The sequence below is a fragment of the Coenobita brevimanus genome, chromosome 4, assembly GCF_032717465.1.
Source record: "Coenobita brevimanus isolate Jiangsu-jjx chromosome 4, ASM3271746v2, whole genome shotgun sequence".
Classification (NCBI taxonomy): domain Eukaryota; kingdom Metazoa; phylum Arthropoda; class Malacostraca; order Decapoda; family Coenobitidae; genus Coenobita; species Coenobita brevimanus.
In genome coordinates this window covers 37660746-37686901 of record NC_136957.1, presented here as the reverse complement: position 1 = coordinate 37686901, position 26156 = coordinate 37660746, and the positions used below count along the sequence as shown (strand labels likewise).

General features: G+C 43.3%; 1 protein-coding gene across 1 annotated transcript in view; it reads left to right on the top strand.

Annotated features, from left to right (window-relative positions):
• The first annotated feature begins 663 nt into the window (after positions 1 to 663).
• Positions 664 to 26156, top strand: part of LOC145395716 (uncharacterized) — a 134481-nt gene continuing 108988 nt past the window's right edge. The window contains exons 1-2 of the mRNA XM_080269260.1: positions 664 to 811; positions 10068 to 10222. Coding sequence (XP_080125386.1) covers positions 664 to 811; positions 10068 to 10222 — 303 coding nt within the window. The remainder of the gene's footprint in view (positions 812 to 10067; positions 10223 to 26156) is intronic.

Below are 26156 nucleotides of genomic sequence, written 5' to 3'. Positions count from 1 at the left end.
AGCCGGGGCTCGAGATAATTACATGTACTAAGAGGGAGAGAGGTTTGTCAGAGTTTGAGAAGTTACCGCTGCAGTATACCCGTTTTCTTTGTGTGAAATTTTGCAGGTGTGAATAATGTAGTTTTTAGCAGCTGTACTGTTGATATGAGTTTGTGTGAGTGTATGTATGGATGGATATATTTATGTAGCGAAATTCTGAACTCTGGTGACAGTTTTTAGCGAAATTTTCTTCACTTATCCACTGGTTATCTGATTAATTGTATCCTGAATTTGGTTTAGATTGATGTCCTCTGAGGGGGTGTTTTAGCCTGTACCTGCGATGGCCTCCTTGAGTGAAATGTGGGTGGTTGTGTACGTAGAGTTTTAGAGAGTGTGTGTGTGTGTGTGTGTGTGTGTGTGTGTGTGTGTGTGTGTGTGTGTGTGTGTGTGTGTGTGTGTGTGTGTGTGTGAGAGAGAGAGAGAGAGAGAGAGAGAATGTCATATTTTGGCTTGTTACTGCTCGAACATTACGTTTTCTGGTAATGAATTTATACATTGGTAAAAGAAGTGTAGTTTTTTCGGTATACTCTCTCTCTCTCTCTCTCTCTCTCTCTCTCTCTCTCTCTCTCTCTCTCTCTCTCTCTCTCACCAACCCCACCTTCTCTCCTCCCGCAGTGTTGGGTGATGTGGTCGTCAGTGGTGGGGGGGACGGGGAGTGAGGTGCCGGGGGCGAGACACAAGCATGCCATGTGCACCCACCACCCCCACGTCTACCTCCTGGGCGGTCGACACGGAAATCTACCCCTCAAGGACTTCTGGACGTATGATCTTAGTAAGTAGACAGTCGTAATCATAATCCTGTCTAGTTTTTATGTTCTTCGATATGCGTGTGATGTATGAGTGTCCTTTAATGTAGTCTAATTCAAACATAGCGTAAACTGCCTCTCAAGGACTTCTGGACCTATGATCTTAGTAAGTCCTAGCATCTTGGAGTTTCCTTAGCGTAATCTAAGCTAGTTTAACTTCATCTATATATAAATTTTCTTTTAAGGATTTCTCTAACCTAACTTATCCTAACCTGAACTAACCTGACCTAACGTAACCTTACCTCACCTTACCTTACCCTACTCTACCCTACCTTACCTTACTTTACCTTACTTTACCTTACCTTTCCATACCTTACATTACCTTACCTTACCATACCTTACCTTACCTAACCTTATTTTACCTTACCTTACCTTACCTTACCATACCGTACCTTACCTTACCTAACCTTACTTTACCTTACCTTACCTTACCTTACCTTACCTTACCTAACCCAGCCTTACCTAATCACGGCAACAGATAAACGATTGTACACCCCAGTGACATCTGGATTTACAGTTTCAGTAAGTTGTAGTACTTCAGAATGTCCTTAATATAACCCAATTTATCCTGCTTTCCGTAAGGGTGTATAATATATCAAGTTTCCTCTCCAGTCGTTATGTAGATGCTGTTCTGCTGCAGCTATTGGTCTTGGTGTTTCTCATGGTTGTTCTTTCACAAATTCTCTTCCTCCTCTTCATCATTGACCTTCTGAGCTACACATAGAGCCCTGTCTACCCATACACTGATGATTTTACCTTTCACTAACACATTCATCTCACACTTCACCCTTCCCCACGGTCATTACAGTAGTCATGAGGTGAGGCTTTGGCACACCTGACTTCTGATTTGTCTCGTATTTCTGATTTTGGCGAAAGAAAATGTTTTAAAGCCTCACAAACTCACATCCCCATATCCTCTCCACTGTCGCCCACGTGATTATCCATTTACCTTCAGCGACTCACAGCTCAGTCCTGGCTCATATTTTTATGTCTTTGGTTTTTCTTTTTCTCGTGTTTTGTCTTGGAAGGTTCACGTTTCTTCTCTCGCAAAATCGGCTTCTCAGGTGTTAGGTTTGCTGAACTGACTACGTGTTTTCTTTAATTCACATCATCTGCTGACTTTGTACGGGTGTCTTATATGCCCGCGTTGAGCACATCTCTTACACGTGGGATGGCTCATGCTTCCTATAAAATCAACTCCTCTCTTTGAACGACCTCATTTCAGTCAACTTTTCTTTTAGTGTTCCATGTCCGTCTCGCTCTTCCTTCTCTTCTCTGGTTACTGCTCCGCTGAACTCTGCGTCCCTCCCCATAACGGCGGGCACAGAGCACTCGTCTTGCCACACTTCCTTACCCTTTCTGTCCGATTTCCTAATATCAAAGTTAACCGGTAATCTCAGTTCTTAGAAGCAGCTGGTTAACTCTGGACCTGCCTTCTTTAGTCTGCTGCAACCACCATCCTCCTTTTGGGGGATAGGACAGGCATTAAAGGACGTTTGTATAGCCGGGCAGCTCCCCCACCTCCCCCAGCAGGTCATAATGGTGTCATCGCGTGAAGGCATCCCACTATATCGGCATCTTTATCTCTTTTCTATCGCTGCTTTTATGGTCACTGCTCCTCTGAACTGTCTGCTTGCATTCCTCCACCTTTACGACGGGCGCGTAGCACCCGTCTGGCAGCAAATTCTCATCCCTTTTCTGTCCAACTCTCTAATGCAAGAGTTAACCTTTACTCCCAGTCTTTCATTTATGCAACAGGTCAGCTCTGGAACTGTCTCCCTCTGTCTGTATTTCCTGCTGCCTATGATCTCCAGTCTTTCAAACGCAGTGTGTTTAGGCATCTCAAAATGATCGGATCTTGAATTTGGCTCTCCATTGTATTTTGTTTTTTCTATTGGAGGGAACTGTTACTGCGGGCTCATGGCCTTTGGTTCCTTCTTTCTCGCATAAAAAAAAAAAATCACCAGAACTGCACCAATACCCACCGCCCTACCCATCCCCCGTCACACCCACCTGCGCGAATACCAATATCAGGTGTTCAGTTAGCCGTGTGTTCGAGCCTCGTGGTGAACATCTGTATTCGCTATCGTGGCCAGGCTTGGGAAGGCTCTGCATACCAGCGCGGTTAGGGAAATGGGTGTGGTTTGCGTAACATCCAGTGGTGTGTTAGAGAGAGAGAGAAGGGGGAGAAATTGGCTCACTCTGGCAAACATCACATAGAAGGGGGAGTGTGTGTTACGTAGAATTACATTGTTTGACATCAGAGAGAGAGAGAGAGAGAGAGAGAGAGAGAGAGAGAGAGAGAGAGTTTTCATCATATAAATAAAAGTAATTCGTAATGCGGGTTTTCATCAGCAAAATGGCCACGTAAAGTGACATACAGGTGGCTAATATATATATATATATATATATATATATATATATATATATATATATATATATATATATATATATATATATATATATATATATATATATATATATATATATTGCCAGACGCCTCAATCCCGTTTGGGGTGGCCACAAACAAATCGCCTCCAAGTCGCTCAGTCCCCCGCCATTTCACTGCCCTGCTCCCAACTCACATCCCCCTCTCTCATATACCTCTCCACCCCATCCCTCCATCTCATCCTCGGCCTCCCCCTCCCTCTTCCCCCCTCCACCTCACTCACATACACTCTCTTCGTCAGTCTTTCACCCTCCATCCTCTCCACATGGCCAAACCACCTCAGTGTGTTCCTCACAACGCTTCCTATCACATCTACATCAACACCGCAACGCTCCTTTATATCCTCATTCGTCAGCCTGTCTCTCCACGTGACTCCACAGGCTCCTCTTAAATAACTCATTTCCACTGCTCTCACTCTTGACTTGTGTCCTTCCAACAATGTCCAAGCTTCACTTCCGTACGTTAGAGTTGGTATCACAATACTGTCATGTAGTAACTTTTTCACTTCCATGCTCACTTCCCTGTTTCTTATCACTGCTTTCAAGGAACCAGCAACCTTTCTTCCCTGCTGTACCCTTTCAAGCACTTCACCCTCCAAACCTCCATCCTTACTCATCACATTACCCAAATACTTAAACATACTCACATTTTCCAATTCCTCACCATCTTACCTCGCTGTACATTCACTAACTTCACCTCTCTCAAAGACCATCACTTTACTCTTCCCTACATTCACCTTTAGGTTCCGTTTCTTACACACTCTCTCAAACTCATCCACCAAGCCTTGCAGCTCCCCTTCGTCTTCACTCAACAACACAGTATCATCTGCAAACAATAGTACAGGGAGTTTCCAAACACTATCCTCCCTCACCAGGGCCACTCCAACATCCACTACCCTACCTTGTACCTCTTTTATTACCCCATCCATGTACAGATTGAACAACCATGGAGACATGACACATCCCTGTTTCAAACCAACTTTCAAAGAGAAAAATTCACTTAGTTCACCATCCACACGCACTGCAGCCTTCGCACCATTGTACATACTCTTCACAGCATTCAACAACTTCCCATCTACTCCATATATTCTTAACACTTTCCACAATCCTTGTCTATCCACCCTGTCATATGCTTTCTCCAAATCCATGACAGCCGCATACAACTTCTTTCCCTTCTCTAGAAACTTTTCCACTAAAGATCTAAGAATGAATATCTGATCTACACAACCTCTTCCCTTCCTAAAGCCTCCCTGTTCTTCTCCAACTAATTTCTCTGTTCTTTCTCTAACTCTGTCTATAAGTATCCTACCATACACTTTTCCTATTATACTAAGAAGACAAATGCCCCTCTCTCTCTCTCTCTCTCTCTCTCTCTCTCTCTCTCTCTCTCTCTCTCTATCTCTCTCTCTATATATATATATATATATATATATATATGTATATTCCTATGCTCACATGATTTCAACCTCAACCATACCTAGATTATCAGTTCATTGGCTATCCACGCTGCTCGATCTCTGGCAGCCTCCCTGTTCGGTACCTTATCCCTGAGGTCACACTCAATAACTTCGTGCCAGGTCTTTTTTGGTCTCCCCGTCGCAACCCTACCCCCGACGATAACCGTTCTCACCTTCAGCACCCAATTGCCATCTTCCATTCTCCATTCAAGGGGAGAAATTAGTTTTGCAGTTAACCATGTTCAGTATATCCAAGTTTACACAGCCTGAAATCTCTCTCTCTCTCTCTCTCTCTCTCTCTCTCCCAGAATGGCAGATGATACGTTTTTAAGTATCCAAAGAGCCAAATACTCCAGTGTAATATACCTAACAATTAGAATTTCATTATAAATTTACACAGAAAAATTGTGCAGCCCCAGTTCACAGCAGCAGACCTTATGAAACCTAGAGGCTGAACCCAGAGAATCCCATAGTTAACCCTAAAAAAGTTTTCTTTAATAATTCCAAACTTTGCTCTGTAATCGTTTTCTTTATCTTGCTAGGCAGCGCTTTGGGTTCGATCCTCTACCTTCCTCTTCCTCCTCCTCTTCTTCTTTTGCAGCTTATTCTTCTTATCCTCTTCTTCCTTCTCCTCCTCCTTCTCCTGGAAAAAGACTGTGCCCTACCTCTTCAATAACGAAAACGACAAGAGGCTCTCATGTTCCCCAACCCTTTCCCCAGCTGGTCAATGGCGGGGTAGCATCTGTTTTGGTGTCCCTCCCTCAACTGTTAAATCCGCCAGACGGTAAATCGCTCCCCCAATCGATTATGTAAAGGAAACACGGGAGCCTCTTTCCCCCCCCGTCCTCGCTTGTGTTGTGTTTGGTTTTTTCGTGGGTTTGTAATGATGTTGTGTGTGTGTGTGTGTGTGTGTGTGTGTGTGTGTGTGTGTGTGGTTCTGTGAAATTTTGGAAAGGGGGGGAGGTTTGTGTGTGTGTGTGTGTGTTTTTTTACTGTTGTCAGGATTTGCTGGTTTTGTTGTTGGTATTATAGTTTTTTTTTTTTTCATTTTTTTTTTAGGTTTATGTTCCTGATTTTTTGAGTTTCATTGAGGGTATTTATTGTTTAAGGGTTATAGTGATCTGTGGATTTTTTCATTGGCCTTTTTTGTGATTTTTCTTATTTTTTGGTTTTTACATTTGGTTTTATAATATTTTTGTTTTTGTTTATTTTTGGTATTTATTTTTGTTTTTGTTTTTTATTTTTGGTTTTTATTTTTATTTTTCACTTGGTTTTAATTTTTTTGTTTTTTTTATTTTTGGTTTTTATTTTTGGTTTGGGGCTTTATTGTCTTGGGTTTTTATTGTTATGTGTGTTTTTGCTGGGTTTTCTTGGGTTTATTTTGTATTTGTTTTCTTTTGTAGGGTTTATTTTGCTCTGAGGGCTTGTTGGCTTTGTAGGTTTTTATTGTTTTGTGAGTTTTAGTTGTTTTTTGGGTTTGTTTGTTTTGTTGTTTTTTCCTTGGCTATTTGAGAAGTAGTATCTGGTTTTGTGAACCCCACGGAACCGCAAAACCCGCCAAAGTTAACTCTCTAAACAACTGATTAGGTAAAAAGAAAAAAAAAAGGCCGCCTTTTTCTTTTAATCTGGGTTTTGCAGTTTTTTGTGGGTTTGTTGTGGGTTTTGTGGGTTTGTTGTGGGTTTCGTAGTTTTTTTTGGTGGGTGTTCTAGGTTTCTTGTGGGTTTTGTGGGTTTCGTGGTTTTTTTGTGGATGTTTTGGGTTTGTTGTGGGTTTGTTGTGGGTTTCGTGGGTTTGTTTTGGGTTTCTTGTGGGTTTCGTGGGTTTGTTGTGGGTGTTTTGGGTTTCTTGTGGGTTTTGTGGGTTTCGTGGGTTTGTTGTGGGTTTTGTGGGTTTCTTGTGGGTTTCGTGGGTTTGTTGTGGGTTTTGTGTGTTTCGTGGCTTTGTTGTGGGTTTTGTGGGTTTGCGGATTTGTTTGTGGGTTACCCTTGGTGTTTGGAAATTCTGACTGTTGCATGGGATTTTGTTTTGTATTGTGTGTGTGTGTGTGTGTGTGTGTGTGTGTGTGTGTGTGTGAGTGTGTGTGTGTTTTGTCATCTTTTTGCTAGTTTGTTTCGGGGCTGTTCGTTGGCTTCAGTGTTTGTAGGCTTTTGTGTGTGTGTGTGTGTGTGTGTGTGTGTGTGTGTGTGTGTGTGTGTGTGAAGGTGTTTTGTGTATTTGTTTTATTATTGTGTGGATTTTTTTGTCGGTTTTTGCTCATGATGGTATTCATGTTTTTTTTTTTTTTTATCTGGGATCGTTGTTTTATTTTGGGAGGGTTCGTTTTTTTTTTTAATTGATAATTGCATGTTTGTTGGTGCTTCCAGTGTTTTTTTTTTTGTTTTTTTTTTTGTTCAGGGTGTTTGTTTGATGAGCAGCTGTTGTTGCTTGATTTGCGTTTTGTTTTTCGTTTTGTTTTTATTTTTTTGGGGGGGTTTTCTGCTTTTTCGTGAGTTTTTGTTGTTTTTTCGTGTTTGTTTCTTGCTTTGTGGTGGAGTTTGGTTGCTTTCGTTTTTTTTTCCTTTTTTCGTGGGTTTTTGTTGCTTTTCTTATGGAATTTTGTAGTTTTTTGTTTTTGTTGCTTTTTTGTGTTTTTTATACTTTTTTGTTTTTGTTGCATTTTTGTGTTTTTTATACTTTTTTGTTTTTGTTGCTTTTTTGTGTTTTTTTATACTTTTTTGTTTTGGTTGCTTTTTTGTGTTTTTTATACTTTTTTGTTTTTGTTGCATTTTTGTGTTTTTGTTACTTTTTTTTTGTTGCTTTTTTTGTTGCTGTTTTGTAGGTGTTTTTTTCGTGTTTTTTTGGCTTGTGGATTTTTTTTCGCTTTGTTGGTTTTTGTTGCTTTTTTCGTGGATTTCTCTTGCTCTTTGTGGGATTTTGTTGCTTTTTTCGTGTGTTTCTGGTGCTTTTTTCGTGTGTTTTTGTGGAGTTTTGTTGGTTTCGTGGGGTTCTTCTTGTTTTTTATTGATTTTTATTGGTCAGTTGAGGAGTTGTATCTGTTTTGGCGTGCCCCGCTGAGCCACGAAACCCGCCATTCCGTAAATCACGCGAAAATCGATTATATTGTGTGTGTGTGTGTGTGTGTGTGTGTGTGTGTGTGTGTGTGTGTGTGTGTGTGTGTGTGTTTCCATTGTTGAGCCGCTTCACCCCCTGGACGGTAAATCACGGCTAAATCGATTATGCAAAGGAAACAAGAACTGGTCCTGCCCGCCGCCCTCTTGTCTTGCTGTTTTTTGTGGTTATTGTGTGTTTGTTTTGTTTGTTTTGGTGCCTCTGTCCTTCCAGTAGTCTTCTGTTTTGTGTTGTTTGTCTTGTGAGTTTGTTGGGTTGGTGAGAAAATGGGTAAAGATAGTGTGTGTGTGTGTGTGTGTGTGTGTGTGTGTGTGTGTGTGTGTGTGTGTGTGTGTGTTTCCTTAGTTTGTTATTATTTGATCTGGTGAGAAAATGGGTAGAGTTTGCTCGTGGGATTCTCTCTCTCTCTCTCTCTCTCTCTCTCTCTCTCTCTCTCTCTCTCTCTCTCTCTCTACCTCACCCCTTCTTTCTTTGTCCATTCTACTTTCCAACTCTTCCCTCCAAACCTTCATCATCATCATCATCATCATCTTCATCATCATCATCTTCATCATGATCATCATCATCATTATCAGAATAGGAGAAGAAAAGAATTAAATCAGGAGAAATTACTATAAGACCACTCAGTTGTTGCTGTTGTTTTTGATCAACCCTAATCTGTTTCTGAGCACACCCATCAACCGCAGGCAAGCAATCACCCCTGCAATGCTGTCCCGTGCAGTGAGCCGACGTTCCCTTGCAGTTGAGAGCTCCCCAGGATAGCGAGGCGCTGGGGAAGTTTTGGTAGTTTGGTTCCTGGATGGATGCCACATTTGCGTCACTCCACCCAGTCAGCAGGGGCACCACAGCACCCGTTATCTGGTTATATGGTTACCACCCAGCGTTGTAAATGGTTTCTAGTGTTAGAGGAAACCATTAACCCTGTCAGTGTAGAGATACCCGAAGTGAAAAGAGGAGTAATAAAAAGTGACAGGAAGATAAGGGAGAAATGGAAATTGGAGAGGGCAGACGCAGAGAAAGAATGATAAACGTGGAGGAAAAAGTAGGCAGCACTACATCAAGTGAGTGGATGATGGTCGCCACTACCCACCACCTACGCCACTCAGTGAAATGGGCCACAAATCCGTACACTCAACATCAATCCTCCCCATTTCCCAGCCACATCCCACACACCGTCCCATTTACACTAAGCTTCCTTATCTTGTGTAAATCCCCCATCAATCCGTTATCTCTGTCAGTAATCCCCCATACCATCTACACAAATCTCCATATACATGTCCTGTCTGTTGGTAATCCCCCCATATCATCATCATCAGCAGCAGCAACAAGAACAGGAACAATAACAAGAACAGCAACGACAACAACAACAACTACTACTACTACTACTACTACCACCAATTTCAGATCACTACAGGATAAAAACTTCTTCCAGCTTTCTCCACTTTGATTTATTGGTTGTTAGCCTTTTCCATCCTATCCTCTTCTTCGTTCTCCATCTCTACGCTTCTCCTCGTCTCGTTCTCTGCCTACCTCTCCTTCTTACTCCATAGGCGTCTCTTGTACTCTGTCTGTCTCTTCCTCTCACCCCATCTCAAAGTTTCCGTTTTCCAAATTAGCCAACAGAAAATGGAATAAGGTTATGTTTTCATCCCATCATATGTGTTTGTCTGTGCGATTGAAGAAGAAATATTGAAAGGAATGTAGGGACAGTTTTATTTTTATCCAAGAATAAATTTATTAATCATTATCCTTCCTTTATGTTTCATCTTTACATAGCCTAACCTGACAGCCTAGCCCAACCTACCCTACCCTACCCTACCCTACCGTACTCTACCCTACCCTAACCTAACATAACCCACCCTACCCTACTCTACCCTGCCCTGCCCTGCCCTGCCCTGCCCTACCCTACCCTACCCTACCCTACCCTACCCTACCCTAACTCAGTCAAATCCAACCCAACTGAATTAAACCATCCCTGTCTCATCAAACCTAACCTAACCTTACATAACTACAGCAGGCTAATCTCCCCTAACCTAACTCTAACATACTCTCCCCCGTCTGACCTAACCTGACCTAACCTTACATAAATTACAGCAGCCAAATATAGCCTAACCTGACCTAACCCAGCTTACCCTAACCCTACATAACAACCCACAAATCTAGCCTCCCCTTACCTGATCCTAACTTTTCTCTCTCTCTCCTCATCAGCTACACGAACCTGGCACGAAGTAAGGGATGACCGGGGAGCAAGACCACCGTCCCTCCAGCAACACACGATGGTCAGGGCGGGCGACAAATTGCTCGTTTTCGGTGGGGAGCTCTGTATGTCCAACGAGACGCCCCTCTGGATCTACGACCCCAAGGTGAGTCGTCTCGCTAGTCGTACAGGAGTTTTGGAAGGTCGTCCCCCGTTTAATAATTACTAGTGTTATCGTCTGTTTCGTTTATTGACAAGGGATTTTCTCTCTCTCTCTCTCTCTCTCTCTCTCTTCATACATAAGGCGAAATTATGCTTTGTATAACGTTTGTATAACCGGGCAGCTCCACCACCCAGTTATATCAGTGCCACCACATGAAGGCGCCCTACTCCCAGCACCTGAGAGAAAGTAAAGCCCAAGATCGAAGCAGTACCCAATGAAAAATAAATAAATGAATAAACAAATATACATAAATAATAGCACTTCAAACCTCGCCGAAAATTGTTTGGGCAAAATTCAGGTAAAAAAAAAAAAAAAAAAAAAAAAAACATTATTAAGGCATTGTTATTGACTGAAAAAAAAAAAAAACTGAATTGACGCGATGAACGATAAAAGCCAAAAAAAAAAAAAAAAAAAAAAAACTGCCCAGACTTCAAAGCTGACTTAAAGCCTTAGATTATAATAAGGGTGGATTAAAAGGCCCACTTGAGCAGGCTTCATGGAATTTCTCAAACCCTCAAAAATCGCGTGCATAAAAAAAAAAAAAAAAAAAACGCGAAAAATACGCCACAAAAAAATCTGAATAGCATTTTTATTTTTCATACTTCCTTTGCCTCGCTTTCCTTCATTAATTTCTTCATTTTTTCCCTCCACCTTATTCGGTGTTTTCCTCTCCTTCTCCTTCTCTCCTTTCCCCTCACTCTGTGTCTCCCTCTCCTCCTTCCTCCCTCCTTCCACCTCGTTCTTGGTCTTCCTCTCCTTCTCCCTCCTTCATTCCTTTCTTCAGTCTCGTTTTGAGTCTCCTTCTGCACCTTTTTTCTCTCCTTCTTCCTCCTTCTCAGTCTCCCTCTCCTCCCTCCTTCCACGTCGTTCTCAGTCTCCCTCTCCTCCCTCCTTCCACGTCGTTCTCAGTATACCTCTCCTTCTCTCTCTTTCTCTCCAGCTCAACCCTAGTCCCCCTCTCCTTCTTCCCCTCTCCTTTCACCTCGTCCTCGGTCCCCCCTTCTTCCTCTCTCCTCTACCTCGTCCTCAAATCCCCCTCTCTCCACCACCTCGTCCTCGGTCTTCCCTTCCTCTTGAGCCGGTCAGACTGATGGACTCACTTTGCTTCCCTCCTGCTACTGCTCACCTTGCACAGTAATTAGGGATCTTGAGGCACACTAATTACGACAGGTTGTTATAGGAGAATTTTTAGACTCAGCAGTGATAAATTTCTGCCATAGTGACCCCCGATAAACATTACTCTTCGTTCTCGTTCTGCCTCTCCTTCTTCTCCGGCTTCTTTTTCCTCTTCTTTCTGTTGTTGTTGTTGTTCCTCCTCCTCCTCCTCCTCCTCCATCATCATCATTATCATCATCATCATCATCATCATCACCATCATTATCATCATCATCATCATCACCTATGTATCACCTATGTATCATTATCATAATCATCATCATAATCATCATCATCATCCTTTTCTTCCTCCTCCTCCTCCTCCTCCTCCTGCGGTGCTTAGGTGGAGTTGTGGGGTTGTTTGCAATACTTTTTTACCAGTTTCTTTTAAAAGTTTGACTGGAATATTGCACTGTGATTAGCGGAAGGGGGAACTACTGTAGGGTGAATGTGGGTAGTACAGATTGAGAGAGAGAGAGAGAGAGAGAGAGAGAGAGAGAGAGAGAGAGAGAGAGAGAGAGAGAGAGAATCACTCCTAAAGTTTGGGAGTAAAGATATCCCAGTGGAGTTTAGTTATGGAAGTGAATAGCCATGTCAAGTTGGGGGAAAGGGAAGGTCCGGAGTGTGTGTGTGTGTGTGTGTGTGTGTGTGTGTGTGAGAGAGAGAGAGAGAGAGACTAACCTGATAACACCCAAGCTTTCCTACCAAACAGCTTATAAAACTTTGGCAGTGGAGGAACATAACTTGGCTGTGTGAGGGGGCGGGGAGAAGAGCGGGCGGGATTGCCTTTGATAGCTTCCCTTTGATCCCCTCTTTCTCTCTCTCTCTCTCTCTCTCTCTCTACCCCCTTCCCCACGAAAACGCACTCTTGTATTTTATTGTAGTCTTGCTGTAACCAGACGATTTTACTCAGCATAGGAGAGAAATTACTAAAGTTAGCCTAATATTTAAGGCTCTTTATTTAACCTCTCTATTTTGAGAAGCCACTTGGAGTTGAGAAAAATCGTCTGGAGATAGTACTAGTATAATTTAAAATGCGTACTCGGATTGAAGGGGTATGCACTCTATAATCCTGTCATGAAAAGTCTTCGGTGTTACGACCTTGGGATGTTGGTGGTGTTGATTTTGATGTTATTATTATTATTATTATTATTATTATTATTATTGTTGTTGTTGCTGTTATTGTTGTTATTATTATTATTATTATTATCATTATTATTATTATTATTATCTATTATTATTATTATCATCATCATCATCATCATCATCATCATCATCATCATCATCATTATTATTATTATTATTATTATGATTATCATTATTATTATTATTATTATTATTATTATTATTATTACCTTCATCATGCGTGTGGATGGTGAACTGAGTGAATTTTTCTCTTTGAAGGTAGGGTTGAAACAGGGATGTGTCATGTCTCCATTGTTGTTCAATCTGTACATGGATGGGGTAATAAAAGAGGTACAAGGTAGGGTAGTGGATGTTGGAGTGGCCCTGGTGAGAGAGGGTAGTGTTTGGAAACTCCCTGTACTGTTGTTTGCAGATGATACTGTGTTGTTGAGTGAAGACGAAGGGGAGCTGCAAGGCTTGGTGGATGAGTTTGGGAGAGTGTGTAAGAAACGGAATCTAAAGGTGAATGTAGGGAAGAGTAAAGTGATGGTCTTTGAGAGAGGTGAAGTCAGTGAATGTACAGCGAGGTTGGATGGTGAGGAATTGGAAAATGTGAGTACGTTTAAGTACTTGGGTAGTGTGATGAGTAAGGATGGAGGTTTGGAGGGTGAAGTGCTTGAAAGGGTACAGCAGGGAAGAAAGGTTGCTGGTTCCTTGAAAGCAGTGATAAGAAACAGGGAAGTGAGCATGGAAGTGAAAAAGTTACTACATGACAGTATTGTGATACCAACTCTAACGTATGAAAGTGAAACTTGGACGTTGTTGGAAGGACACAAGTCAAGAGTGAGAGCAGTGGAAATGAGTTATTTAAGAGGGGCCTGTGGAGTCACATGATGAGACAGGCTGACGAATGAGGATATAAAGGACTGTTGTGGTGTGGATGTGGATGTGATAGGAAGCGTTAGGAGGAATACACTGAGGTGGTTTGGCTATGTGGAGAGGATGGAGGGTGAAAGACTGACGAAGAGAGTGTATGTGAGTGAGGTGCAGGGGGTGAGGGGAAGGGGGAGGCCGAGGATGAGATGGAGGGATGGGGTGGAGAGGTATATGAGAGAGGAGGGTGTGAGTTGGGAGCAGGGCAGTGAAATGGCGGGGGACAGGGCGACGTGGAGGCGATTTGTTTGTGGCCACCCCGAACGGGATTGAGGCGTCTGGCAATAGATAGATAGATAGATAGATCATCATCATCATCATCATCATCACTACTACTAGTTTATGAACCTAAAAGTCTAACTGCAAAAGTCAGACGTGAAACCAGGTAGATCCCAGAAAGGAAGAATGTCGATAAGAATTATTAGAAAGAAAAGAAGAGTAGAATCTGTTGTCTTAGCTTTGAGGGGGATACTGATATTAACACGAGAATTAAACCTCTGAAGATCAATAATTTTAACACTAATATGCAAATTATTTCGCTACCCACAGTAAGAGGGGACGTAGCAGCCTGTAAATCGATTAGCAGTGAGAGTATCTGGCGAATTTACAGAGCTGTGAAGAGCAGCCCGTACATAATATTAGGACTAAAAATTCATGGGGATAGTTTGGGTTATTGACGTTCTAGTGGAGCATGTGGAAAAAAAAAATGGTGATGATGTAGATTTGTTTGCAGAGGAGGAGGGTGAAATTTTGTTAACTTTAAATTCTTGTGTAGGAGTCATATGAAAATGCTGAGAATTGATAGCAGAAACGTAGACTTGTAGGACACACACACACACACACACACACACACACACACACACACACACACACACACACACACACACACACACACACACACACACACACACACACACACACACACACACACACACACACACACACACACACACACACACAGAAGCAGTTTAAGGGAATTGCGTACTTAAAGACCTCAGTATTAATGCCCAAAGTATACTGAGGCGGCAGTAAACCCCACAAGTGCATTCAGCCCCAAGAAACGATGTGGTAAGTTTGCTTCCCTGAGGGGGCTTGGGGTGTGGCTAATTAACTCTGATTGACAGGTGCACAGGTATACGGGAGGTGAAAAACTTCCATGTTGTGTATATGACCGCAGGGGGATTGGGGGGAGGAGGTAGAAGTGGGGGAGAAGGGAGAGATGAGGGGGCGAAGGGGGAGAGAAGAGGGAGGAGGAAGAAGAGGGGGCAAAGGGGAAGAAGGAGGGGTGTAGTTGGGGAGGAGAGTAGGGGGGGGAGAGTAAAAGTAGTTAGGAAAGAGAATAGAGGGAAATGAAATTAAAGAAATTCGGCAAGGAATATTGCAGGAAATGTTGGAAAGAGTAGCTAGGGAAAGGAGAAACGATGAAGGAAGGAAGGAAGGGAATGGGGGTTGAAGTGGGAGGCTTTGGGAAGGTAGGGATAGGCAGTCAATTAGGGAAGGATGGAGGGTAGTTAGGGCAAGGCTGAAGGTCTGAATTGGAGGGTTAGGGAAGGAAGGGAAGGTGACCAATTAGGGAAGGGATTCGAGGAGATGAGATGGAAGTTAGGGAAGGGGTGGTTTTAGGAGATGGATCGAGGGTTTGGGGAGGGAGGAGGTAGCCAATTAAGGAAAGGAACAGTAAGAGGAAGGGATGAGGAGGGTAGTGGTGAAGGGGAGAGGAATAGGGGAGAAAGGGATTGGATTGGGGGTCCTATCAGTGGTAGGTTGAGAAAAGGGAGAAGGGATGATTGGAGAAAAGGATTGGATGAATTGGGGGATTACAGTAGTTATGAGTCAATAGAGGTGTGGTTCCCAATTAACTCTGCCACTGGAAAAGGGTAATCAGAAGAGAGTTGAAAGTTGAGAGCTGAGTTGGGGTTTGGGAGAGGGAAGGAAGGGGCTAATTTCGGAAAGGGAACTGAAGTGATGGGGGTAGGTTAGGGAGGAGATAGAGGGTAGTTAAGATAGAGAAGTGGGATTCTGAATTGAGAGGCTGGGGTTAGGGGAGAGAGCAAAGAAGGGCGGTAATGAGTCAGTTAGAGAAGAGTGTTGAGGGATAAATGGGGAAGGGAGATATGGAGAAGGGTAGGAAGGCTAGGGGAGGGGAGGGGAAGTTAGAGTCAGGGAGGAGAATTACAGGGAGACTTGGGGAAGGGGATAGGGATGAAAGACGGTAGGAGAAGGACCTGTCATGGAAGTAAGGATTGGGGGATAGGTAGGTAACGAAGATGGATGGAGTGAGAGCTGCCTAATTGGTGTGGTGGGCATGTTAATCACTTGAGGTCAATTATTTTTAACCTCTCGTCGCGTTTAATTACATTAGGTTAGTCCCCCCTGGATTGAAGTCTTTAGAACCATTTTTCTTTCAGGTTTTGGTGATACAGTTTTCAGTAATATTAAACCAAAAGAAAATTCGTAATTCTCTCTCTCTCTCTCTCTCTCTCTCTCTCTCTCTCTCTCTCTATCGTTACCGTAGCAACCAGACTACCATTGTCAGGCCAGATCTACGCTCTTTAATCCCTTTTTTTTCTCTCTCTCTCTACCTGGCGAGATGGAACGTGAGGATTTTAATTAACCCCTTCCGTACGAGAGGGCCTACCTGAGCTTCCTGCACCCTGGAAACGTGGTGCGAGAGAGGGGGGCCTTCACGCGGTGGCACCGATGTAACTGGGCGGTGGAGCTGCCTGGTTATACAAACATTCGTCGCTCTCCTATTTATCCACCGGCAGTAGAATGGTGGACTGCAGGAGGAGGGCGCCTTCATCATCATCATCATCATCATCATCATCATCATCAACAACAACAACAACAACAACAACAACAACAACAACAACAACAACAACAACAACCCCTTCACTACAAACCATCCCCCCTTAAGCAAAAATAATAAAAATCCACATCTTTTGATTCAGGGGATTAAATGAAATCGCCCAGTGCTTGCAAGAACGAGAGAAAAATCACCAGCAGAGGGATTGACGGGGGGTTATTTTTAGTCAGGTCTTTCGTGAATCAATCCCTTCAGTTCAATGACGTGTGGTATTGACTCTTTCTCGTGCTAGTATCTACGGACGATTTTATTCAGCCGTAGGGAGACCTGGGACATTGAAGGGGTGAATTAGTGCCCTGTCTAAACCCTCCCATCACCCCCAACCCGCCCCAACCCCCTCCTGCCTCACCCCACCCCCTCCCACCTGTGTCTCGCTTATTGCATTCCTTTTTCATTCGTTAACGCATTTTTACCTTCGAGTTTTTTTTAGTTTTTTTTTATGCTGGGCCCGTGTTTGTTTGTGTTCCTGATTGTGTTTATTTATAGCGGTGTTTTTCTGTGTTTGGGAGTTGTTTGAGATCGTAGTCCATTATTGCGTTATTGGAGTGTTTTTGGTGTGTTAATTTTAAGGGTGAATGTTTTAAGTAATATGTTAATAGTGGAGGTGAAAATAACTGTAGGATGTCAGCGTGTGTGTGTGTGTGTGTGTGTGTGTGTGTGTGTGTGTGTGTGTGTGTGTGTGTGTGTGTGTGTGTTTACAATTACCCACCATGCCATTCTCTTCTAGACTTCAGACATCGTAGCACCTGTCTCTCCCCTCTCCTCCCCTCTCCCCCACCTCTTCTCCCCCTCTCCCCATCACTCTCTCTCTCTCCCCTTCTCCCCCTCTCTATTGATCACGCGTTTTTCCTAGTGTCATTTTTCTGGTCTCTTGTTTTAATTAGACTCCGCATATTTTCCTCCCCTCTCACCAACTTGAGGTCTTTTGTCCCCCTCCTCTCTTCTCCCCTCCTCTCCCCTCCCCTCCCCTCCTCCCCTGCCCCTTCGAGACAATCCTCATCTCCCTTTCAATACGCCACTGAGAGATGACGGATTAGTTAAGGATGTAGGTAGGCAGCACTACATCGAGTGAGTGGATGATGAGCGCCCCAACCTACCACACAGTGAATGAATGAATGTTCCCTTTCAGAAGCTCATTATGGTGGTGGAATAGATGAATTACAGAGGCACTTGTCCACAGGTGTTTTGTTTCCCTTAATGAGCAAAAATGGATGTTTATTGTGTGTGTGTGTGTGTGTGTGTGTGTGTGTGTGTGTGTGTAAGCCTGACGTTACCTGCACATACTCCTCTAACAACCCCCCCTCCCTCCCCAGGCAATACCCCCCTCTCACAACCCCCCTATCTACATCCCTGCCACCCCTCTGTCAGCATCTCCCCTCCCCCTCCCCTCCCCTCCAGAACTCTCCCCACTCCCCAGCACCCCCCCAAACCCCCGTAGACCTTGTTGCGTTGCCCCTCCTCCCCATGGACACATTCCCCTTGACTGGCGTAGTGAATATACCACCTCCCCTACCCCCTCCTTCCCTCCATTCCTTCCTTCCCTCAATCCCTCCTCCTACCTCCCCTCGTACTGCCTCCACTCCCTCTACTTTCCTCCACTCGCACCCTGCTACCCTTGGTTTTTCCCTCCCCCCCCTCTCTCTCTCTCTCTCTCTCTCTCTCTCTCTCCTTTTTTTTTTTTTTTTAGATCCCCTTCCTGTTTCCTTTTTCTCTTTCCCTTACATAAATTATTCCCTCCTCCTCCTTTCCTCTCTTCTCTTCTATACGGCGTGGTGTTCTTTCTGACTTTTTCCTGCCGGCTTCGGCTGGAGGGTTTGGAGGGCGGGGGAGAGCCTTCTTCTTTGCTATCCTTATCTCATTCTAGTAGTTCAGTTACTCTTCTAGGAGCTGCCTAGCATGGGCCAACCGGCCTACTGCAGTTATCCTCTCTTCTTATGTTCTTATGTTCTTGTTAGTCTCCTGCCGGTCAGTACATCAGTAAGTTCGTCAGTCCGTCCGTAATTTCGTGTCCTTTCTGTAACGTCCACAATCACGGACAGATTTTGATATAACTTCACACAGTCGTTCTCCATACCTTGACGGTGTGTCGCGCGAAAAACCAGCCATCCACTCCCAAGGTCAAGGTCACAACTGGGGGTCAAACAAGGTCGGGTGAGGTCATAGGTAACTTCCATACCTACATACGTGTCCGCGCTGTGTGTTGTATGGAGAGATTACTGAATGGCTGTATGTACGTATTGCTTTCATACCCACATTGCATACACAGTGCGTATGTATGATTAGCATCCTGTAGGGGACTTGGTATTTTAGGGCTTTGTATCCTTTATCTGCTATTCTATTTTAGGGCATTGTATACTTTATCTGCTATTCTATTTTAGGGCATTGTATACTTTATCTGCTATTCTATTTTAGGGCATTGTATACTTTAGCTGCTATTCTATTTTAGGGCTTTATTTACTTTATCTGCTATTCTATTTTAGGGCTTTGTATACTTTAGCTGCTATTCTCCTTTCCTTTCCTTCTTTCCTGTTCTTCCTCTGATCATTCCTTCTCTTCCTCTTCCTCCTTTTTCCTTCCCTCTACCTTGCTTTCTCTCCCCTGCTTTCTTACCTGTCTCCTCTTCTCCCTCTCGTTCTCACCCTTCCTTCTTCCCCTTCTTTCCCTCCCTTCCTCTCTCTCTCCTTTCACCTCCCTTCCTTCGTCTGTTTTCCCCTCTGCTTCTCTCCTTCCTCCTTCTACCCCCTCCTTCCCCTTCCCTCCCCTCCCTCCTACCCATTTCATTACTCACTTCCTTTTTTCCTCCTTTCTCTCCCCCTCTCATCAGATTTTTCTATTCTCTCCCTCCCTCCCTCCCCTCCCCTCCCCTCCCCTCCCCTCCCCTCCCCTCCCCTCATCAGTTTCCTCTTTTCTCCCTCTCCCCCTCCTTCTTCCCCCTTCCTCCTCTATCTCTCCTCCTCCCCTCCGCCCCTGTCATCAGATTCCTATTCTCTCCCTCCCCTCCCCTCCCCTCCCCTCCCCTCCCCTCCCCTCCCCTCCCCCCCACATCAGTTTCCTCTTCCCTCCCTCTCCCCCTCCTTCTTCTCCCTTCCTCCTCTATCTCTCCTCCTCCCCTCCGCCCCTGTCATCAGATTCCTATTCTCTCCCTCCCCTCCCCTCCCGTCCCCCCACATCAGTTTCCTCTTCTCTCCCTCTCCCCCTCCTTCTTCTCCCTTCCTCCTCTATCTCTCCTCCTCCCTTCTGACCCTCTCATCAGATTCCTATTCTCTCCGTCCCCTCCCCTCCCCTCCCTCCACATCAGTTTCCTCTTCTCTCCCTCTCCCCCTCCTTCTTCTCCCTTGCTCCTCCTCCTCCCCCTCCTTCCCTCCCTTCTCCCTGCTGACTTGTCTCCCTCGCCAATTTGGCCTCTGTCTATATCTACCTCCAGTCTACTACTCTCTCTCTCTCTCTCTCTCTCTCTCTCTCCAATCGCTCCTTCCCTCACTGCACCTGCCCTCAATAATCCCCTCTTTCCCTCCTCTCACATCCCCTCCCTCTCCCTTCATCCCCCTTCATGTCCCTCCTCTTCTTCCTCCTCCCTCCCATCTCTCCTTCCCTCTCCACTTTTCTTATCTTCTCTTCCCTCTCTCCCTCTCCTCTCCTCTCCTCTCCCCTCCTCTCCTCTCCTCTCCTCTCCCCTCCTCTCCTCTCCTCTCCTCTCCTCTCCTCTCCCCTCCCCTCCCCTCCCTCCCCTCCCTCCTCCTCTTCTCTCCTCTCCTCTCCTCTTCTCTTCTCTCCTCTCCTCCTTCCTAACCTCTCTCCAAGCTCTCCTTTCCCTCCACTTCTTCCCCCTCCCCATCTTTCTCAGTCTTCCTCTCACACTCCTTTTCTTCCGTACTGTGTGTGTGTGTGTGTGTGTGTGTGTGTGTGTGTGTGTGTGTGTGTGTGTGTGTGTGTGTGTGTGTGTGTGTGTGTTCCCTTACAGTTTAATATAATGTACAATCTTTTTTCTTTTCCTTTTATTTTCCGTATTTTTTCTTTATTCCATGGTAGTCCTAATTATTTTCCTACCGGCATCATCATGAGGGGTTGATGGAAGGAGGAAGGAGGGGGGAGGCGTCTGCTTGTTTTCTTATTCTTGTCTTAATCTCATAGTATTAGATATCATAGTCACCGTCTTCCATGTAACAGCCTCGAAAGGACCACTGGATCCCTTGTTGTCTGCTTCCCTTTGTACTCCTTTGTATTCCCCAGTCTCCTCTTGTCACTCCTCTCCCCCCACCCCTCCTGTTCTCCCCACTTCTCTTCCCCCTCCCCCTCCCCCCTCCAATTAGCGAGGTGCGGTTCATTCCCCAGTGGTTGCCAGGGGTGTTTGGTTCCCCTCTACATCCTACCACAATGAGAGAGAGAGAGAGAGAGAGAGAGAGAGAGAGAGAGAGAGAGCTAAAACAGGAAAAGACATCATTATACAGACTATCTATCTATCTATTGCCAGACGCCTCAATCCCGTTTAGGGTGGCCACAAACAAATCGCCTCCACGTCGCCCTGTCCCCCGCCATTTCACTGCCCTGCTCCCAACTCACACCCCCCTCTCTCATATACAGGCGAGAGTTAAAATAAAACTGAACAATGGCCTTAGCTAATCACACAATATACCAATTGCCTGTTGCTGTGCTATGGTCCCGAAATCAAAGTTCATAATACAGGAATCTCTCTCGTGTGCAGTGGATTCTTTGTTAATTGCTGTTATCAGGTTTTGCAACAGTTCTGCTGGACTTTATGATCCTTTCACGTGGGGGGGGGGTATTAAATTGTAAGTTCGTGCTATGGCTTATAAAGTATTACTTGTCAATTCTTGTTGCTTTTCCACACCACATATTGAGGCAGCAACACCGGCACATGCCTTTTATCTTCACTTTGTCAGTTATCAGTGGGATGTATCAAAATTGTGAGGGTGGGTATACATTCCTTCACTTCGAACGCCCTTTCCAATAGTACCAATAATAAATGCTTATGCTCCTGTAAAAGTTAGTTCACTGTCTTTCGTATTTTTGTCCACTGTGACTTAAGAGATGACTTGTGCATGTCCACCACTGAGACGACTACTCACCGTCAGCAGGTATTTGACGTCTCATTCTTCAAAATCTCTCCGTATTCGCGGCCAGTAGAGAGCGATCAAACGAACAGAGGGAAGGGAAAAGTCTTTATCTGCATCTCCATCCTGAGGCCCTTGACTTCGGAAATTCCTTTATCTGAGGCCGAGCTAAAGTAATCCAGATCACTCAAGCCACTGGAGATTACCTTACGACCCTAACAGGATTTGCTAGGCCGAAAATCCCCCAGCCAGCTCTAGGATTATTAGGATTTATGCAGAGGAGGGTAACCACACACACTCCTCCTACCCATGACCTTTGATAACAGTGATACGGACGAAAATTTTCTTAGATAGTACGAAACAAGTTAAAAAATATACAGATAGACCATGAACACGAATCTGCCTTAGAGAGAGAGAGAGAGAGAGAGAGAGAGAGGGAGGGAGGGAGGGAGGGAGAGAGGGAAAAGAAATCTGGACCGTGGCTTTGAAAAAATATGGTTGTATAAAGTTCAAGGGTTTCTGTGGCGTGGGAAACAGGAGCCTCTCTCTCTCTCTCTCTCTCTCTCTCTCCTATGCATAAACACACATACATACTTTACTAAACACCTGGCATTCGTGTGTGTGTGTGTGTGTGTGTGTGTGTGTGTGTGTGTGTGAGGGGGGGAGAATGTTGATGGTACGTGTTTGGCTTAGTTTTGTTGTATTTCTGTGTTTGGTGAGATTGTAGCTGCCAGAGAGAGAGAGAGGGAGAGAGAGAGAGAGAGAGAGAGAGAGAGAGAGAGAGAGAGAGAGAGTTTGTGTGTTGGGAAACCTTTGCTTAAAAAAAAAAAAAAGCCTTTTATTCAATCCTATTTTTTAAAACTACAACCAAGATTTTTTTCATGTTTTTTTCTTTCGTTTTTTGCTCTATAGTGCTCGAGAGAGAGAGAGAGAGAGAGAGAGAGAGAGAGAGAGAAGATTGAATCAGTATTTTTGTTTCTCAGTGTGTTTGTGGTTTGAAATATTTAGTCTGTTTGTCCGTGTTTTTTTGACCCTGAGTCGGCGATGACTTTTCTCTCTCTCTCTCTCTCTCTCTCTCTCTCTCTCTCACACACACACACACACACACACACACACACACACACACACACACACACACACACACACACGCTGCGTACATATCATTACAAAGTCTGTGCTGAGACGCTGTTTGACTTGCAGGGAGTTTGAATTACTTCTTATTTTTATGCTCTGTTGAGATGTCTTGGGAGGAGACGGAGAGGTAGACTGAGGACGAGGTGTAGGGGGAAGATGGGGCAGTATATGTGGTTAGAAGGAGGAGGGGAAGAAGAAGTGAAGAGGAGAGGTAGACTGAGAACGAGGTGTAGGGGGAAGATGGGGAAGTACATGTGGAAGAAGGAAGTGGAGGAGGGGAAGAAGAAGAGGAAGTGAAGAGGGGAGGTAGACTGAGGACGAGATGGAGGGAGGAGATGGAGGAGAACATGCGGGAGGAGGAGGAGGAGGGGAAGAAGGAGAGGAAGTGAAGAGGAGAGGTAGACTGAGGACGAGTTGGAGGAGGCAGAAGAAGAAAGAAGGTCATTCCCAAGTTCAAATACATAGTTTGTATATTTCAAGAAAAAAAAATATAGAAGACGTAATCGGTCTGAAGGGGTTAAAAAATCTCCCAAAACTGAAAATAAGATAAAATAAAAATAAAAATAATAGGTAATAAATAAAAAAAAGTCAGGTAATAAATAAATAAAAAATAGTCAGGTAATAAATAAATGAAATAAAAATAGTCAGGTAATAAATAAAAATAGTCAGGTAATAAATAAAAAAGTCAGGTAATAAATAAATAAAAAAGTCAGGTAATAAATAAATGAAATAAAAAGTCAGGTAATAAATAAAAATAAAGTCAGGTAATAAATAAATAAAATAAAAATAAAATCAGGTAATGAATAAATAAAATAAAAATAAACTCGTCAGGTAATTACAGGTATAAAAGATAAAACTCACCTGAGACTTTATTTAATATAATCTCAGTGTCTCGTTTAAAATGGTAATGTGATCTTTATAGCGCATTAATTCCCTGTCTGTATTTGCATAATCCCTCGTAAACTACTCTGGCGCGCGCACACACACACACACACACACACACACACACACACACACACACACACACTCTCTCTCTCTCTCTCTCTCTCTCTCTCTCTCTCTCTCTCTCTTCTTTGCGAGGTCACTTTATTGTCTAAAATAAGTCTGTCAGTGGCCTGCTGAGAGAGAGAGAGAGAGAGAGAGAGAGAGAGAGAGAGAGAGAGAGAGAGAGCAGAACTAACACGAAAAATGTCCAGTCCATCAAGAGAAAGAATTGTAAAAAAGAAACAGAAAAAAATATATATAAATGCAAACAAACATTAAACAAAAATAATATATAGTAAACAAGAGACAGCGCAAGGAAAGAAGGGAGAAAGAAAGCAGGGCGAAGAAAAAAGATAGCAAAAAAAAGACAGGGAAAGAAAGCAGGGCGAAGAAAAAAGCAAAAAAAAAAAAAAAGACAGGGAAAGAAAGCAGGGCGAAGAAAAAAGCAAAAAAAAAAAAAGACAGGGAAAGAAAGCAGGGCGAAGAAAAAAGACAGCAAAAAAAAAAAAGACAGGGAAAGAAAGCAGGGCGAAGAAAAAAGACAGCAAATAAAAAGACAGGGAATGAAAGCAGGGCGAAGAAAAGACAGCAAAAAAAAGACAAGGAACGATAGCAGGGACGAAAAAAAAGACAGCAATAAACAGACGGAAAAGAAAGCAGGGCGAAGAAAAGACAGCAAAAAAAAAGACAGGGAAAAGAAAGCAGGGCGAAAAAAAGACAGCAAAAAAAAAGACAGGGAAAGAAAGCAGGGCGAAGAATAAAGACAGCAAAAAAAAAAAAAAAAAAAAAAAATAGGAAAAGAAAACTAGAAAAAAAGACGAGGAAAAATGCTAGTACTGTAAACCTAAAAAAAAAATTACTGAACGAAAACAAAAGAAAATGTGTCAGATTCACTCGTGTTTTTCACCCACTGGCATTTGACGTACGAAAAAATGAGAGAGAGAGAGAGAGAGAGAGAGAGAGAGAGAGAGAGAGAGAGGGAGAGAGAGAGAGAGAGAGAGAGAGAGAGAGAGAGAGAGTAGCTTGAGTTTCGTTGTTGTTTTTTTATGGGTATCTAAAATTTTCCGAGGTTTGGTTTGGGATGACCCCTTCACTACGAGGCCCTCTCTAAAATGGTGACCTCTCTCTCTCTCTCTCTCTCTCTCTCTCTCTACGTATTTTAAGGGCGACTAATGAGGACGCGTCAAACAGCTTAGTATTTTTAACGATAAATCAGGTTATAATGATGTGTATATCCGGAGTTAATTGGTTGACTGATTATTTTTCGACTTATTTCTTTTTCCTTCGTATTTGAAAACGCGGACGCCTTGAACATTGATAAATAACTGCTGAACATTGAAGTTTGAACGTTGAGCTTTGAAATATGCACGCTTAACAGTGGCATTTGAACGTCTGTGTGAAATATGAACGTTTAACGGTGAAAATTGAACGCTTAACGGTAAATTTGAACACAACAGTGATTTTTAAACAAGGATGAAAATTGAACGCTTATCAGTGAAGTTTGAACGCTTAACAGTGAAGTTTGAACGCTTAACAGTGACAGTTGAACGCCTAATGGTGAAATTTGAACACAACGGTGAAATTTGAACATTACGGTGAAATTTGAATGCCTAACGGTGAAATTTGAACACTTAACGGTGAAATTTGAACGCTTAAGTGAAATTTGAACGCTTAACAGTGACACCTGAACGCCTAATGGTGAAATTTGAACACTACGGTGAAATTTGAACACAGCGGTGAAATTTAAACGCCTAACGGTGAAATTTGAACGTCTAACGGTGAAAGTGAACGGTTGATGGTGAAATTTGAATACTACGGTGAAATTTGAACACTTAACGGTGAAATTTGAACGCATAACAGTGAGAGTTGAACGTTTGCATACTCTGAGTATTTTAAGCATTGATTTAACACTAAACATTAAGATTTGAACACTGAAAAATGGCGAAGCACTGAACAGCAGGATTTGAACATTTTCAACATTGGCATTCTAATACTGAACGTACACATTTGAACACTTTGAGTATTGAAATCTAAACACCTGAGTATTTTGAAAACTTTTGAAGCTTGTTGCATGAATATTGAACACTTAGATAGACTCGAGCACTGAACACTTGAACACTTGGATACATGGAACAGTGACATGAACACGAGTAATCTGAACACTTTGAACATTGATGAATACTGAACGGTAAGATGTGAACTTTTTGAACATTGACATTTGAATCCTTGAATACCTTGACACTTTTGTACATTGGGACTTAAATTGAACATTGGTAAGTGAACATTGAACATTAATATTTGAACTTTTAAGCTTTGAAATTTCAGTACTTTGAACTTTGGCTTGAACACTGAACATTTAGACATAAGTAGTATGAACATAGAAATTTAAAAACATCAGTGAACATTAAACGCAGGATTGGGACTTGAACACCTTGAACGTTGAAATGAACACTGAACATTGCTACTTGAACATTTTGAACAGTGACACACACACAGCATTGAACTAGAAAGATTTTTCATGAAAATCCATTACATATTTCTTTTCTTTTTTTTTAATTTCACTTGGTATGTCTTTCCTCTTCACACTGGCACACACATCTCAGAAATA